The sequence below is a fragment of the Pristis pectinata genome, chromosome 3 (assembly GCF_009764475.1).
Source record: "Pristis pectinata isolate sPriPec2 chromosome 3, sPriPec2.1.pri, whole genome shotgun sequence".
NCBI lineage: Eukaryota > Metazoa > Chordata > Chondrichthyes > Rhinopristiformes > Pristidae > Pristis > Pristis pectinata.
The window spans coordinates 74809601-74826787 of record NC_067407.1 but is presented as its reverse complement, the minus strand read 5'-3'; the positions used below and the strand labels follow the sequence as shown (position 1 = coordinate 74826787).

At 39.7% G+C, this 17187-nt stretch overlaps 2 protein-coding genes and 1 non-coding gene across 6 annotated transcripts in view; 1 reads left to right on the top strand and 2 right to left on the bottom strand.

Moving 5' to 3' along the window:
- Positions 1-12999, bottom strand: part of LOC127568457 (parkin coregulated gene protein homolog) — a 183264-nt gene extending 170265 nt beyond the window's left edge. The window contains exons 1-2 of one of the 2 annotated variants that reach the window (XM_052012217.1): positions 12740-12999; positions 12202-12458 (exon numbers count right to left, since the gene is read on the bottom strand). In XM_052012217.1, the coding sequence (XP_051868177.1) occupies positions 12202-12327 (126 nt within the window). In that variant the 5' untranslated portion in view covers positions 12328-12458; positions 12740-12999. The remainder of the gene's footprint in view (positions 1-12201; positions 12459-12739) is intronic. The other variant, XM_052012216.1, reaches the window with a different exon arrangement.
- A 7-nt stretch (positions 13000-13006) lies between these two features.
- Positions 13007-17187, top strand: part of prkn (parkin RBR E3 ubiquitin protein ligase) — an 821190-nt gene continuing 817009 nt past the window's right edge. For all 3 annotated transcript variants that reach the window (XM_052012206.1, XM_052012205.1, XM_052012204.1), the window contains exon 1: positions 13007-13145. In XM_052012206.1, coding sequence (XP_051868166.1) covers positions 13139-13145 — 7 coding nt within the window. In that variant the 5' untranslated portion in view covers positions 13007-13138. The remainder of the gene's footprint in view (positions 13146-17187) is intronic.
- On the bottom strand, positions 13379-13450 carry trnad-guc (transfer RNA aspartic acid (anticodon GUC)). Its single transcript has one exon. It is a non-coding gene; the product is annotated as a tRNA-Asp (tRNA).

Below are 17187 nucleotides of genomic sequence, written 5' to 3'. Positions count from 1 at the left end.
GGGGGTGTAAAGGTAAATTGGCAGGCACCTAGAAGCCCAATTCAGTGTTCACAATGTGGTCTCCTCTACATTAGAAAAACTAAATGCAGATTAGGTGTTTGCTTTGTGAAGTGCCTATATTCAGTCCACAGGAGTGATCCTGAGCTTCCATTTTCCTGCCAATTTAATTAATGTTACACGAGCTGAGGGCAAAGTAAATTACCCAAGTGTAGGTGGATATAGTTGGAAAATTCAGAGTGAAGATGATGGACAGGTGAGAGAGAATATTTTACAGTGAAGTAATTGGGGCCATCGGATTGATAGGATTGCTCTAAGGGCCAGGATAGACATCAAGGATGAAAAACCTTCTTTGTCATAAGGAATTAGAAAACATTTTGCTGATGGTACACTGTAGCCATGGTGCACCAGTGAAGGAAATTAATGTTTAGGATGGTGGATAGGGATCTTCAAGCAGGCTACTTTGTCCTGGATGATATTGAACTTGGAGTCTTGTAGCTGCATTCATCCAGGCACATAGAGAGTATTCCATTATATTTCTGACTGGTGCCTTGTAAATGGTGGAAAGTAATTGATTGTGTCCGGAGGCAAGTCACTTGCCACAGGATTCCCAGTCACTCACCTGTTCTGTAGCCACAGTATTTATGTGGATGGTGCAGTTGAGTTTCTGGACCAGTGACCCTAAAGCTGTTCCTGGTGGGAGACTTGGCATGGAAATGCCATTGAATATTGAAGGTAAGGTGATTGTTCTCTCTCTTCTTGGAGATGGTCATTGATGGCACTTTTGTGGTGCAAATATATTACTGGGCACATATTAATGTATGCCTGAATATTGTCTTGATCCTGCTAAATGGAGGCATGGACTGCCTCACTTGCTGTAGTGTGGTGAAGAGCATTGGGTGTATTGCCATCATCAGCAAATATTCCTGTTTCTGATTAAAGGCAGGTCAATAATGAAGCAGCTGAAGATAGTTGGGCCTAAGATTACTGTAGTGATGTCCTGGGACTTGGATGATTGACCTGCAACAATCACAACCTTTGGGCAAGGTATGAATCCAACCACTGGAACATTTCCCCCTTGATGCCATTGACTTCAGTTTTCCAGGGCTTCTTGATGCACCACGCTCATCTCACTTCTGGAATTTATCTCTTCGATTCATGTTTGGACCAAGGCTGTGAGGAGATTGGCACTAACACACATCTACAGGACAAGACACAGTTGGAAATATATGGAGGAGTACAAATCCTAGACCCCATTGAGGGGACATTTCAGGCTATCACTGGGACACTGATTAGTAATGCTGTAGTCAAAAGCAGTGCTTTTAACTACAGTTATAGTGTATAATTTGGTTCTATCCAGTTATACACTAGCTACTACAATCTTAGCACCACTCTAGCCTGGGAAAAAGTGAATTCTCTTTAAATTGGTTGTCCTTGGAAATAAAACCACATAATGACATGCAAGCCATGGTCCAAATATATCAGTCAAAGTACTACGGCAGTATGGGGTCAAGCAAAACTGTGTCATCATATCAACTCTATTCTCAATTTTTCCCATTGCAACATTGTACTTCACCTCTGACAAGCTTCCCTCTGGAATACAGCTAATCTGCAGGACAAACAGGAAATTATTCAAGTTCCACCATCTCCTCTCCAGAAGCAAAACCACCCCAACCTCAGTCATCAATTTACAGTACGTAGATGATGCTTGGATATGTGCACGTTCAGAAGCAATGCTCCAAGTGATCATTGGCTCCTTCACTGAAGCCTATAAGAGGATGACTTTATAGTAAATATCCAGATGACAAAGGACCTCTACCAGGCTGACCTGTGGCCCAATACAAAACCTTGATAATCAAGATCCACTGAGACACTAGAAAATGTGGATCACCATTCATACCTCACAAGCCACTTCTTAGTGAAGCAGCTATTAATGACAAAGTTTACCTTGGAAAAACAAAGTATGAAAACCAGGACCTGAAACCCATCACCAAGGTCATGGTCCACTGATCAGCAGAGATCCCTGGTCTCCTGTATGCTTTGGAGATGAGCACAACCTATGATACCCATCTCAAAGAAGTGGAGAAGTAGCAGCAATGTTATCTCTGCAAAATCTTCCAAATCCATTGGCTCAATCAGCTCTCATTATCCACGTGCCTGACTCTCGACCTCCAAAATAAGCATTATTCTTTGAGCTCTATTATGGCAAGAGACTTCCAGTAAGATAATGAGAATGCTTCAGGGACTTTCAGGGGATGAGTGCACAACATCCCAAACAACCTACTCATCCACACTATCAAGAACTATCTGCTTGACCTATGACTAAGTCTGAGGTTCCCATATTAGCCACCTCCAAATCCACAGAACTGGAGTGGAAGAAAATCATCCTTGACCCTGAAGGACTGGTAAAGGTGGTCAAAAGGCAATATGGGATGAATTCATTCATAAATTTGGTTTTAAAGTTTGTGATGGTTTATATTGCTGCACTATGGCCAAGCAAAAACTGAGATTGTAAACAATAGAGGAATGACATTGAGCTACTGATGAACCAAAGATCTGTTCCTCACCCTATAACTGATGATGATAAATGCTGTGACCTCACAATCGCAATGTTGTTCATGATGCAGGAGTTCAACATGGATGCTGCAACTACTGCAGGCATACCATTGCAGTGGTGGCTCAATGCACAGCAAACTGTTTCAGAACAAGTGTATTAAGACTGCTGCCTAGATATTAGTCACTGGCTAGTCATACAACAGCTGGATGCTTCGGGATTGGAATCTTTCATCACTGCCATATGGCAGTATTAACATGCATCTCTTACAGGCAAATGTGGTTCAATCAATGGCTCTGCACTATAAAGAGGTGTGTGATCTTATGAAAGCTGGATGCTCTCTTTACTTGCATGTTACTGGCAAGAGGGAATGAAATGCAGTTAAGCTCCCTTTGAATGGAAAGATATTCAGTCACCTCCCTTGAGTAACAGTAGATAGCAACCAGTGAAACTCTTCCCTGCGCCATCAGATTTCTGAACAATCCATGAACCCTTGATCACGACCTCCTTATTCCTTTTATTTTTGCGCTATTTATTTATTTTTGTAATATATACTAATTTTATATCTTTGCATTGTACTGCTCCTGCAAAACAACAAATTTCACGTCACATAAGTCAGTGATAATAAATCTGATTCCAGCTCTGACTTGGAAGCAACCAAGCACATAAGAGTTCATTACCACGGCTACACTGACAGTCAGAGCAATTGTTCCACAGCCACCCACCACACCACAAGTTTGCAGTTGTAGCTGCAAGTGGTAGCTTGCAGTGGTAGCGGAATGAGGATTCTGATCACTCGGACTCTTCCTTGCTTTGGTTCAACTGGGAGAATTACTCCGACCAGTCTATTACTCCTGCCTTACCCTTCTATCACCTTGTACTGATCTCCCTGCCATCTGTTCGTCCTCACAGCTGCAGGGCAATCTGTGAGAAATGTGTCACAACATACTCATGCCTTAAAGGATCTGGTTTGTACTGAAGCCTTTAAGTCAGCACTCTCTAAAGACTTTTTAAACAACAATGGAGAGCACTGAACACCTAAAGAACCTTCAGAACAACTTAGAATAAATAAATCAGCATCAAGCCTGGAAGTAGTTGGTAAACCCTTTAAGTGGTACTAGTCGGTATGCCTATCAGCTGCTCAATGCAAGTTTGGTTATGCGAGGTTAAGGGAGAGCAAGGCTACTGACACAAAACAAATTACTTTCAAAATTGAATGCAAAGTAACATTTTTAATGGTCTGTGGTTAGCCTGCTGAAGTTAGTTGAGTTTTTGCTTCACTAACAGTATTTGTAAATGCTATCATATGGTACAGAGTCTTAACAGGCCATAAAGGTTTTAACCTGCATTGAATTAGCTGACCTCCAAGACATATTTTAGCCTCTGTGTCCACTGAGCAACGAAGGGGAAACAAGAAACTCATTTGCCTTGCTTTTCCCAATTACTGGAAAAAGCTTTATTTCAACATCAGGCAAGTACTTGTCGCAGCTTAGATAGTCAAATAGACTTCCATGCATCAGCACCTAAAGACATCCATTCAGATTAGACATTTGGTAAGGTACTGGGTATCTGCTGGTTCCAGAGAAACTGCAGTAGTCATGCACACAGAAGTGCTTCTGTGAGAATGGAATATTAAAATCCTCTGAATGAAATAGGAAAATAGTAAAATTCACTGAATAGTGGTTGTGCTCTACTAATCTAATCATTATGCTCAATGTACCCCAAGAGTACAGCTATATATTCAATTATCATCTTGCACCATACAATGCTTTAAAATTATTTAAGTCCTCCTTTTTGGATACGAAGTTGATTCAGGGAGCATGTGCATCACCCATGATCCTAGTGAATGCTGACACAAGCTTGAAGGGCTGAATTGGCCTCTCCTATTTCTATGTTGTTATTGGATATTAGAAATTTCAGTCAGGAAAAAAATGACATTGAAAAAATTCTGAAAGCATTTTGAATGATTTATGGAAATTTGTTGGCATAATTGCTGAAACACAAGGTGCTACACTCATTACAAATTAGCAGTTAATGTGTATCAAAGGGAGACACATTGAACATCAAAAATATCAGTGTAGCAGATACTGCTGACATTGCTAAACACCATATACTGATTTTTGTTTAATACATGCAAACGAAATGCATTCTGTAGAGTTTGTTTTTCTTTGAAAACTTTTTTGCTTTGGATAAACACACTCGACTATTGGTTAATATTCCTTTGGATTAAATAAAGTCAGTGTCCCTATTTTTAATTCATGGTTTAATTTTAAAAGTTTTTGGCCATTATTACCCATGGAAATAAATTTAAACAAATTATTCACTGGTGATTTACAAATCTATTAATGTAATAGATTCTTAAATACTTCCTTTTAAATTTGGGCTATCTTGCTCCTCCCCCCTTGTTTACATGGGCTAATCTGTATTTACTTCAATCTGTTGCCTCGTTTTGCACTGCCCTAATCTACCAATCAACCTGGAAGCAGATAATGAGCTGTAACAAGGCCTCTGCAGTGATTTGGTCTCAGTTGTCATTCTACTGAGGTCTCACCTCTGGGATTCCTTGGCAACCCCGGATAGGAACCAAGATTCAGGTGAGTCTTACCTTCTGTCAATTTTGTTTAGGCTTGTTTAGTTTTTTTGAATGTTTCTGATAAATGATGACATTAAAAAAATTGATTTGATTATGTGAAGCAATTAAAATTGTTTATGTATACTTAACCTACCTTTTTCTTGCTAAATTCCAAGAAACCTCATTCAGTGAATAAGAATTCAATCCAATGTCAGGAATGGATCACAGTCAACACCTGACGCTCGTGTTGTCCTGGACTTCACAGGGCCACATGAGTTCAGGACACACTTACCTACTATGGCTGAACACTAGCAGTTCCATTCAGAACCACCCACCAGTCAGATTGATTCAGTCAATATTTGGAGTTATGTGCTCCTTATGCCTCCTAACTATCTTTACATTTCAAATTTCATTTATAAAAAAAAAGTACTTTCTAGCTCTTGTTTTATGCTTCACCTTATCATTTACTCTTCATTTTGTCCCACCTTAGTTTCTTTCCTCCCTAAGCTCCATTTTCCTTCTTTGCCTCCACCTTGCCCTACTCTCCCCTTTGTTTTTGTTCTACCTTCTCCCATCCAATTACTCCCCCACTCTCTGCTCTAACTTCCCTTTATCTGGCCTCCAGTGTTGCACCTATCCGATATCCTGAAGTTAACAATCAGTCTGAATGAAATTTAACTTCATTGGTTTTACGAAATATGTTTAAATTGTTCTTACCATTTTATTCACATCTTCTCCTACTCTATCATTTGATTAAAGGAATCATAAGTACAATGCTGTAGCAATTAGAAGTAAAATTAGCACACATTTTTCTCATTATTTGAGGACAACCAACAGTATAAATAATAGATGATAAATGAATATAAAGCTGTACTCTAATTCTCCATGAAGTGGGGAAAATCGCTTTGTTCTGTCTGCTGCATATTGTTGTTATTGTTTAGTGCTGAATGTGGTGCAGTTTTGCTGCATTCTCAGGTTGGCACCAAATTTTAGGTACATCCTTCTCCATTCCTCATTGAGCCAGATTTCATCCCCTGGCCTAATTGTCAAAGTGGAATAATGGGTAATTGGTTTATTATTATTGTCACTGAGATACAGTGAAAATATTTTGCTTGTATTGCCATTCAGACAGATGATCCCATACTTAAGTACATTGAGGTAGTACAAAAGGGAAAAACAAATTGCTAGGTCATGAGGTTACAGATTATGGTGGTGTACATCGAATCTGTTGCTCCAGTGTCTGATGGATACCTAATTTTGAGCTGCTGGATCTGTTCTGAGTCCATTCCACTTAACAAGATTGCAGTACCACACATGGAGTATGCATTCATTTGTGAAGACTGAACATTACTTCCACAGGGTCTGTGCAATAATTACTCCTACCAATGCCATAAGATGTGCTTACAATTGTTAAATCGACAAGGATAAAGTCAATTGTTTACCACTCATGTTGGTTTGCTTGGTCCCTGCCACAGATCCCCAACTCTAGCAGCTATGTCCTTCAGCTGGCTTGACAAGTCGTAATACATCAAGCCATTCTCGGTGAAGGACATTCAGGTCCCTCATCCAGAATACATCCTGTGCCCCTCCTACTTTCAGTACTTCCAAGTGTTGTTCAGTATGGATTAGCATTGATTAATCAGCTGTGGGAGAATAGTAAATGGTAATCAGAAAGATTTCCTTTACTATGCTATCAAACTTCATGAGGTCTGAAGTTAATGTTAAGGACTCCCACATGCCTGTGTACCTCTGTATTAATACCTCCTCATAGGTGTGTGTTGTGGTGTGGTGTACAGGAAGTGAGGCATGCGGGACTGCCCTTGACATCAAAGCAGCACTTGACCAAGTATTGGTAAAACTAGTCAATGGGCAGGAAGGGGAAAACACAAACTGCTGGACTCATACTTTGCACAAAGGAAGATGGATGTGGTTGTTCGTCAATTATGCCAGTCCTTGACGATGTTGTAAGGGTTCCTAGGGGTAGTATGCTAGGCCCAGCCATCTTTACCTGCTCTATCAACGTTGCTGAGAGTAAACAAATGTTGTTTTCCAAGTTCACTTAAAATATAAAACCAAGTGAGATAGAGAAGGACGTAAAGAGGCTTCAAGGAGAGAAAGACAAGCTGAGTGATTGAGAATATGGCAGGTAGAATCTAATATGAAAAGATGAAGTCATCCACTTGAGCATAAAAAAAAAGCAGAATAATCTTTAAATGTGACACAATGAGAAATACTGACATTCAAAGGGACCAAGGCAGCCTTGTACCAAGTCACTGAAGGCTTGCATGCAGTGCAGTAAGCAATTAAGAAGGCAGATGGTATTTTAGCCTTTATTAGTATAGGATTTGAGTACAGGAGTAAAGTTTCTTCACTGCAATTAAATAGGGCCTTATGAAACTACATCTTTTTTTTTAAACCAAAGGTCATAAGCCATTCATCTACATTAGCATTTAGATCATGCGATCTCGGATGCAAAACAGCAAAACTGCAAAACGTAATGAATCAGTGATTAGACGAGAACCAAATTACTTCAGTTGTTGCAACTCAGAATTAAAACTAGAAAATGCAGGAGATATAGAACAGGTCAGGCTGCATCTGTGGAGAGAGAAACAGAATTAACATTCCAGGTTAATGAACATTCCACAGAACTAACAAAAGTTGGAGATACATCAGGTTTTAAGATGTGGAGCAAGAGTGGAGGGAGGTATATAATAGACTAGAATGCAGAAGAAATTAAATAGTAATAGTCCAAGGCAAAATGGAAAAGAGAAGGAACAAATGGTAGGTCTAGAGGAAATTATTGAACTTAATGTTGGATTCAGAAGGCTGTAGGAAGACAGTCATATACCTAGTCAGAAGATTAAATGCTAATACTTGTAATTGTGAAAAGCTTCATAAGAACAATATTGAAGGCTGAAAACAGAGATTAGAATGGGAGTAGGGTGGTGAGTTTGAGTCACAGGAAGTTTAGGCTCATGCTTGCAAACTCAATGGAGAAATTCTGTAAAGTTTTCTCAATGTGGAGAGTGTGAAGAGGAGCAACCATGGAATATTAAATTGAAAGGCGCACAAATAAATTGCTGTTTCAAATAGGAAGTGTGTTCATGTGCTTATGCTAGGAAGGGATGAGTTTAAAGGGCATGTTTGGATACCTTGTGGTTGCACAATGCACCACAGGCATCAGTGAAAAAGGGAGAGGTGATCTCATTGATAAATAAGTTTCTGACAATGATTCACAAGGTTGAGAGGTTTTTACCTTTAGTTGGAAAGTCTAGATCTGGTGGGGACATTGAATGTCTCAGGATAAGCAGTCATTTATGAACTGAAATGGGGTGAGATTTTGTTATACAGAGGGTCTTTATCTCAATATTTGTGGATGCTCAGTCATAATATTGAAGGCTGAGATAGTGATATTTTCAGACACTTAGGATATAGGAATTGATGGTAAATGGACTTGAGGTACACGATCTATTAAAATCTTATTAAATGCCAGAGCGGGCTTAAGAGCTATGTAGTCAACTCTGCTTCCATACCTTATATTTTTAATGAGTTGGATGAGTGAACTAGAATGTCTCAGATAAAATTTTCTCAACCAGTGAATCTGAAGAGAACATCTCCAAGGAAGTTATTCATGTGGATTTCTAGAAAGCATTTGATGAAATCCTTTGGAGGAAACTCTTTTTAAAGTTGAAGCTTATGCATCCTCCAGGATTTATGTTAAGGCTGCAGCTATGCACCAATTTTATAAGCAACCTAGATGAAGTAGAAAGCTACATATTCCAGTTTATTAATGACAAAAACAGGCAACAAAGATGGAAGTGCCATGCTGTAAAGTGTTACTAATATATTCAGAAATAATGATCAATTTAGATTAAAATAGAGGAATTGATCTCAAATGTGGGCATGTGCAGGTTCATTTCAATGGTGAAATGCTAAAAATGGGAAGTCCGAAGACATTCCAAGAATCAAATGCATAGATCATTAAAATATCAAGAACAAGTACAGATTATAATCAAAAAGGTTAATGGAATGATAGTCTTTACATCTTGAAGACTAGAATTCAAGTGGTAGTAGTTATGCAAACAGCTATACAGTGGTCTGGCTAGACAGCCCCATAATGCTATCAGCAGTTGTGGGCACATGACCTTTAGAAGGATTATGGAGGAAATACAGTGTAGATTTATTAGAATGAAACCGGGACTCCAAGAAGTTAATTACAGAAACCAGTGTTGTATTCCCTGGAACTTAGAAGGCTTAAAAGATTACATGGGTCAGTTAAAGATGTTAAGAGGAACTCATGGGATAACCAGAAAGAAGCTTTTGCTGCTGGTTTGGGAGTCTAAAATTAAAGGGCAAAGTTTAAAAAAAAAATTGAGTCAGTCCCCATAGAATGAAATTAAGAAGCATACAAAGAGTAGGTGTTTGCAACTTGCTTCCCTAAATGGCAATTGATGGTAGCTCAATTGCTAATTCAAAATTCAGAAGTTGTATTTTATTTTGTTCGAGGGATTGGGGACAAAGTCAATTGTAAGGCATTTGGCCACAAAGTAACCATGATGGACAAAAGGCTAAATGACCTGCTCCTGAATTTGTGGGATTAACTGCAGATTGCAGTTTGCAATTTTTTTTTAATTGAATAGAGGAATTACACAAAGGTAAATACATAATCCTTTGATTGTAAATTTATGCAGACAAATTAATTTAGTAATGCTTATGTCAATATTAATGTTAAAAAGTATATGACCCTTTAATAGTATTTTGCCTGTATAAGCAATTATCAAGGTATAGCTGCACACCACAGTGAGTGGTGCAAATATGTTTTCCAATTCTCTTATTTTTTTCCTTTCATGTAGTCTTCATTTTCTTTTGTTGGCGATAATAAAGTAAAGGTTAAATTAAATTTGAAACATAAAAAATTTAGTTTGTCTCCTAGTATTCTTTCCTCAGGGAATAGTGGAACTCAAATGCTTGTGGATAACCTGCTCCTCCTAATTATCTTGCTGTTACTTGAAATTTAGTAGTAATACTTTGTCCAACATAAGAACAATGAAATATTTTCCCATTGTCTGCATCTTCTCCTATAATTTGGCCAAGAAGACAACTTCCTGTTGTTTTTTAGTTGTGATAGCCAGTATCCAAGATATAAGTAAGTATTGTAATGATATTTGCAGAAGTTTTCTGCCGCTGCCTTCTGTATTATCTTTTTCTGCAGATTACAATTATCTAAGAAATTCCATTTGGCATCTTTGGCCCTTCTACTTTGTAATTGTAAACTGCCTTAATACTTGCACAGATTTTAGATCCATCTGCAAATTTACTGAATATGGAGACTTCCAATGCCACCATCCTTACCATTAATAAACACAGTGAACCACAGCAGACAAGACAGCAACCTGGGGGCACCATTAACTTCAAAGCTGTCCGTCACTGTTAACTATGAGAGATCGATATATGCTGGTATCAAATTGAGCAACTAAAGTGGAGAGTCACTGAATTGCAAAGAAAAATAAGTAAATTAAAATATAACAAGAATAATAAGAAAGGAGAATGGCAGTTATTAATGGGTAGGAGGAGAGAGAGCATTAAAACAAGTGCCAGAGGTTGAGGAAATACAGATGAAATTGGAGAAAGCTTACTGAATATTGAGAAATTACAAACATTCAGGGTGGCAGAGGGAGATGGATAGATTGGGGGGGAAAAAACAATGGGCAAGATTGACATCATCTGCAAGAAATGCAGATGTATTGCAGTGATGGCTGAAAGGCAAAGCAACAGATGGAGAGACAAACAAATTACAGGGTCAGAGAATTCACTATTAAGTACTTAAACATTTTTCTTCAGGGACATCACCCAGTCATTAACTACGAGGCTAAAAACAACTTATTGGAGCCATCTTAAGAAACTATGATAGAAAGAAATTGGACTTTGCTTTGCCCTCAATTACATTTCCAGTTGGTAATGTGCCCACATAATTGACAAACTACTACCTTTACAGGCTAAAAATAATTCTTTGCTTTAGAAGAAAGCACCCCCAATTATTGTGTTATTTGTGGCTTCAGAAAACCACAAGCTATTTTTGCAGGTGTAAAACGCATCAGCCATAAAGCAGCACATCATGTAAATAGTGAAGACATGCAGTGAAATTTTGCTACCACCTCTCTGAATCATTTATTGTCTGGCTGTTGTTTACCCAATATCCAGTTTTGCGTGAGCCATAATTTCCTCTGGTTAAGTACTAGGAAGACAATCCCAGTCATAGACTCCATGCTGTATGGATTTCAGATCCCCATTTGACCTTCATTTGAAGTATTTCACTTAGCCTCGTGCTGTAGCCACTCAGCTGACACTGTAACACCCTCTATCGCAATGTTATCAGTCAACAGGAAGTACAAAATGTTCATTATATTTAACATGTTAAAATAAACATGAATGATTATTTTGTTTTATATTATCTTTCCTCTCCTGAGGTTCTCATGCTGGAGTATGGCTTTAGAGCTGTCACTATCCAGCATCTCACTGGGAACTTGGAAGTTAACATCAAGGTATTAAATTCATGGATAAGACTGATCTCATTACCAAATATTGCCCTAACTTGCTAAAGCTGACAATAGCAAGCAAGCCATATTATTTGATATTAGCTAATTCAGGGTAGATCAAAGATGGTATCTTCCTTGTTACAAAGATTCAATTAATTATTTAGCTTGATGTGCTGTCAGAAGCTCAAATGCATATCATACAAATGGTGTACTGAAATATACCGACTGCTTTATTTAATGTAAAGCAGAAACAAAAAAAAAAATCCATTTCTGAAGCTTTGAGCAAAGAGTTAAGTTTTCCCTGTTTATTGAACTGGCCATGGGACATTTTGCTGCTTTGAAAGGGTACTATGTAGGTGCAAGTTATCAATATCGCATAATAACCTGCCAATTTGGGTGTGTAGAGCCCTAACAGAATTCACAGCTGAAGTACTGCTCAGAATGTAATCATTTTCATTCACAACATGGTCCAGTAAAAAAAAATTAAAGTATGCCTGCAGTCTGCGTGTTTTGCTTTTGTGACCTAATGAACATTTACTTACAATGGAATTTTTCATCATGGCTTTCACTGTGAAACCTTCAGTTACTCTATGGTCCTTCTTGGGTCTCTGATACATTGCCGCCAGAGATTTCTGGTTGCTCTTTTCCAGTGCGTAGGCAGCTGGCATGTTATCTCTTGCGACGACAGAGCAGCAAAACAAAACACCCGTTCCCAAACAAATTCGGCTGTTATGACTTTCCTCCTGTGGCGATCCAATAAAGCCTGCGCTGCCGGTCTTCTCGAAGGCCAGCTCCGTTGCTAAGAAAGATATTGTTAAACAATCAGAGTCATTTCCGGCGCGTCATTACGCGCCCTACCAACCATAGATCACGTGACGAGCAGAATTTGAATCCATGCGGCTCCACAGCATTTAGTTTATTCTTAAAAATGAAAATCCAATACATGAAGAGGAACAACGTTCCCGTCATTGTTTTTCTTCCCTTTTGATCTCTCTTCGAATGATTCCCTAGCCCCAACCAACCCCGTCTTCATTCCTTTTATCCCCATTATCCGCAACACGCCTAGGTGCAGACTCCCACCTGGATCGGGTTCCCCGCACCCGGTCCCATTCCTCGCGCCCAACGACCGCCCGGTCCCATTCCTCGCGCCCGCCCGCCGACCGCCCGGTCCCACTCCTCGCGCCCGCCCAACGGTCCGGATGAGCTCGAGCGCCCTCAAACCGCCCGGGCGAGCTCCAGGCCGTTCGCGCCCTCCAAAACAGCCCGGACGTCACTATTCCTGCCCCGCGCTCGAGCCTCTGGTTGCTAGCAAAACAATCCCGGAACCGTCCGGTTGCAGTGCGCAGCCGCGGAATGCGCTGGCCGACGGGTTTTACCCTGAGATGACGTCCCCTTGATACGAAGTAAAATTCGCCTCCTCCCCGTTGACAGGACTCGCCCCCCATCCCCCAACTCCTCAGAAGTGAAGTTTTCAGAGAAATGATCGGTAGGTGACGACATGAAATGCCCTTGTTTGTTTTGTTTTTAAATGTACCCTTGACTCCCACGCCTCTCACTCAGGGCCTGTCAGGTCAACAGACACCTGCATGTAGGACTTGGAGCATGTAAAGTTTATTTTAAAAATAATAACTTTCGTGGGATTTAGAAAGGGAAAAAAAGTCCAGTTGATGTTGTATTTTACGGATTGCAATTACCATCTGTTTCTAGTAAAAGGATATCCTCCCCGGCGGGGAATCGAACCCCGGTCTCCCGCGTGACAGGCGGGGATACTTACCACTATACTACCGAGGAATAGACCGAGGGCAGATTATAGACAGCCCCTGCAAAGAATCAATAGTTGTCTCATTCTGGGATTATGCAATTCTATATGCAGGTGAATGCTTATTCAAAAATGATAATCGGAAAAAAATGTTGGTTTTTAAAACATTTGAAACATCATGGCTTTACTACAATGTGAATGTGTAAGGAATATATATATCCATACTCACAAAAATACATTACCACAAACAAGCCTCAGTATTCTCAGAATTTCTGAAGTTGGGTTTGTATGTTAGTTCTTGATCAAAAGGTGAAGAGGATGGGGTGGGCACTGCATTTTTTTTATATCAAGAGGCCCTGCCTGAGATTGGCAGACTTTCTCAAGATTCCCAGTTGAAGTTGCAAAGTCCAGTGCTGGTGCAGGCTTAAGCTAACAACAGTATCTTCCTTTATGCAAAATAAAAACAGAAAATGTTGGAAGCACTTAGCAGGTCAGGCCATATCTGTGGGAAGAGAAACAGAGTTAACATTTCAGGTCATTGATTGTGTTATTGTATACACCTTATGCAGCATTTACTTGTCCTCCATGTGCTCCAGTAGGTGAGACCAGTGCCTTCCTGCATGATTCCGTAGCTGTTTTAGTGTCCTTGGGCCAGGGATTCCCACGAGTCGGCAAAAATGTAGTAGTTTTATCAAGAGGTTTTGAGGATGTTCTTTTCTTTGCTCTCCTGGAAAGAAATCGCTTACCCAGAAAGAGCTGAGAGTAGATTACTTTCTTCAAGCATAGTGTTATGTGTGCAGATGATGTGGAAAATCTAAAAGAACTGCAGATGCTGAAAACCTATCATAGAAACAAAATGCTGGAAACACTCATCCTTGGGGAAAAGAAACTGAGTTAACATTTCAGGTCCGACTCTTCATGAGAAGTGGTGTGGGCTGATTGTATTATTGTAATTATGGACACCATAAGTCTCTCCTACTGGAGCACATGGAGGACAACCAAAAGCAATATAAGGTATGTACAATAATACAATCAGCCCACCCTATTTAGACCTAATTCTGATGAATGGTCTTCAACCTGGGGTGCTTGTTGGAATTGAAATGAAGAGTTGCAGGAAAGAAAACTGAGAGGAGGATTAATATGATGACATAGACTTGCTTGACCCTAGTCTGCAATGGAATTCGATCTGATGGATCCCTTGGTGAGGATCACAGCTTGTATGTCATTATGGAGATTTTGGGAAAGCCAGATTTGAGAAAGATTCTCCATAATCATTGTCAAATGGAGTCAAGGCTTTTGTCAGGTCACGTACAGTGGTTGATGCTGCTTCCCGCACTTTTCTTGGGTTTGTCATGCTGCAAAAGTCATGTCAGGTGTGTCTCATGCACTCCGCTACAGACCCACACTTACCACTACTCCGTCTTCATACGTACCCATTGCAGCTTCTACACAATACCATCTATTCAATCATTGTAGGCACAACACCTCACACACTCAGCAGCACACTTCTCTGTCAAGGAGAATATGGCACACTATCAGCACTAACAGCAAGGACTAGGGTTAGGGGTTGGTATCTGTGTGTATTGTGGGATGGAGGGAATGTCATTTCTAGGCTCAATGTTGAGTGGAAAGATTATTGGAGAACCGCTACAGTGTCTTTGGGGCAGAGACCTTTGAAGATGATTGCACTCTTTATGTTTACAGATGACGTTTTCAACCCATAATCCCTGCTGATTTATACAATGCAGTTGGAGTAAGCATGCTTTTCCACTTGGCCTTTCCCTTCACCGTGTCAATACTCTTATGTCCAATTTCTTTTTACATAGCTAAGATCTCTCATCTGGCCAGGCATAAGTATGAGGAAAACATGTCATTCAATGATTAGATTTTGGTGCTCATATTCTGTAGAGAATAGTTTCGTTGGGGAATCTGAATGTGGTGAGTCACAAGGTCTGGGTAGGCTGCATCCAGGCCAGGCTTTGAGGGTCATGCAGGTGCCAGCCAGCTCCTCTTGTTCTGTTTCATGCCTACTGATGGTGGATGGGCATAGGCAATGAGATACTTTGACATTGACAGGGATGCTTGAAAGCCTGCATGAAATGCCTACTTTTTCCCTTGCACAGGAATATATGTGTAACTTGCAGGCTATCCTTTCTCACACTGAAATGTTGGCCAGTTCCAGTGTAATCTTTGCAGTCTCAACTAGTAAGTGGCATCTGTTGACAGTATAGGCAAAAGCCAACCAGAGTATTAGAGCTGTAGATGAAGCTCTGACTTCTGTCCTGCAAGTTCAGACTTTTTCCATCATGGCTCTGGATATCACGGTTAAAGGGGTTTCTGTTCTTTACTGACATGAGATGCATCAGATAAAGTCTGAATTTGCTCTGAGATAGGTTCTGGCACTGGAATCACAACAAAGGTGCGGTATGACAGGATTTTATGTGATATTGTAAACTGGTAAATTGCGATTAAGCAGCCTGTTTTGCATTTATTCTGTGATATTCTCATTTAAATCAGGGGTATCATCTGACAAATTAGAAGGAACACGGTAGAATATTGGCAGGCTAATATCACGTGGACAGGGTTTGACTTCTATCTTTTTCTAACTCAGCATTCTGTCTTTGTTTTTGGTGATTTTCTAAAGGATCAGGCAAAGTATCATTCTGAAAATTAGGAAGAGATTGCAGATGCTGGAGATCTGAAGTAAAATCAGAAAATGCTAGAAATGCTCACCAGCCCAGGAAAGAGAAACAGCTAACATTTCAGATCAAAGATCCTTCATCAGAACCCTTCGTCTCTGATCTGAAATGTTAATTCTGTTTTTTTTTTCCCCCACTGGTGCTGCCTGGCCTGCTAAGTGTTTCCAGCATTTTCTGGTTTTATGACAAAACATCATGCTGGTTTATTTTATCAAATAAAAGAAGTGGACCAATTTGGAAAGTTTACAACCTGTTGATGAAAGAAAAATGACTCAAAAGTAGAATAAGAGTATTGACTAACAAACGTAAAGCACAATTTTGTATCCTTCTTAAAGAAAATAATATAATTAGGTGAATAGGATTCATACTCCCTGCCTTTCCTTTTAAGATAAAAAGACAGGTAGAAATTGGTGTTGGAGATGAAGATGACTCTGAAAAAATTGTATTGTGGGAAGAGGATTGCAGAACTTCAGTATAATAAAAGTACAGTTTTGCAATATTCCTTTCTGAAATACTCCACATAATCTCCAGTAAGGTATACTTGACACTTGCCCTGGTATTGAAATTGAAGGGACCAATACGTATGCACGGGCTGAACCTGAGGCAGTATGGGACCAAGGTTGTTATTAACTGGAGCAGTAAAGCCACCTTGAGCTAATAAAGGCAGGAAAGACCTGGGCAGAAAGAAATCTGGAAGTGAAAGTAATTGAAATTTAATAAAAAAAAGAATGAGAGCAAAGTTCAGAATGCACAAAAAACCATGAACCGTTCTGGTTTCCATGTTATGAAAATGATATATAGTCATGACAGTTGGTGTACAAAGGTTTACAAGGGTAATGCCAGAACTAGGAGTTTTAATCCAGATAGTGTTTTGCATGTGGAACATTACTGCAAAGGAGAAGTTGAGAGAACTAGCAAAGATACATTTAAGAGAAAACTAGATGAATCCAAGGATGAAAGGAAAAGAAGAATAAGTTTTTGAGATGATGATGAAGGACAATAAACACTTCTGTGAAACATAAGTGAAGGCATGGACATTTTGAGATAAATGGCTGTTTCCGTGCTATAAA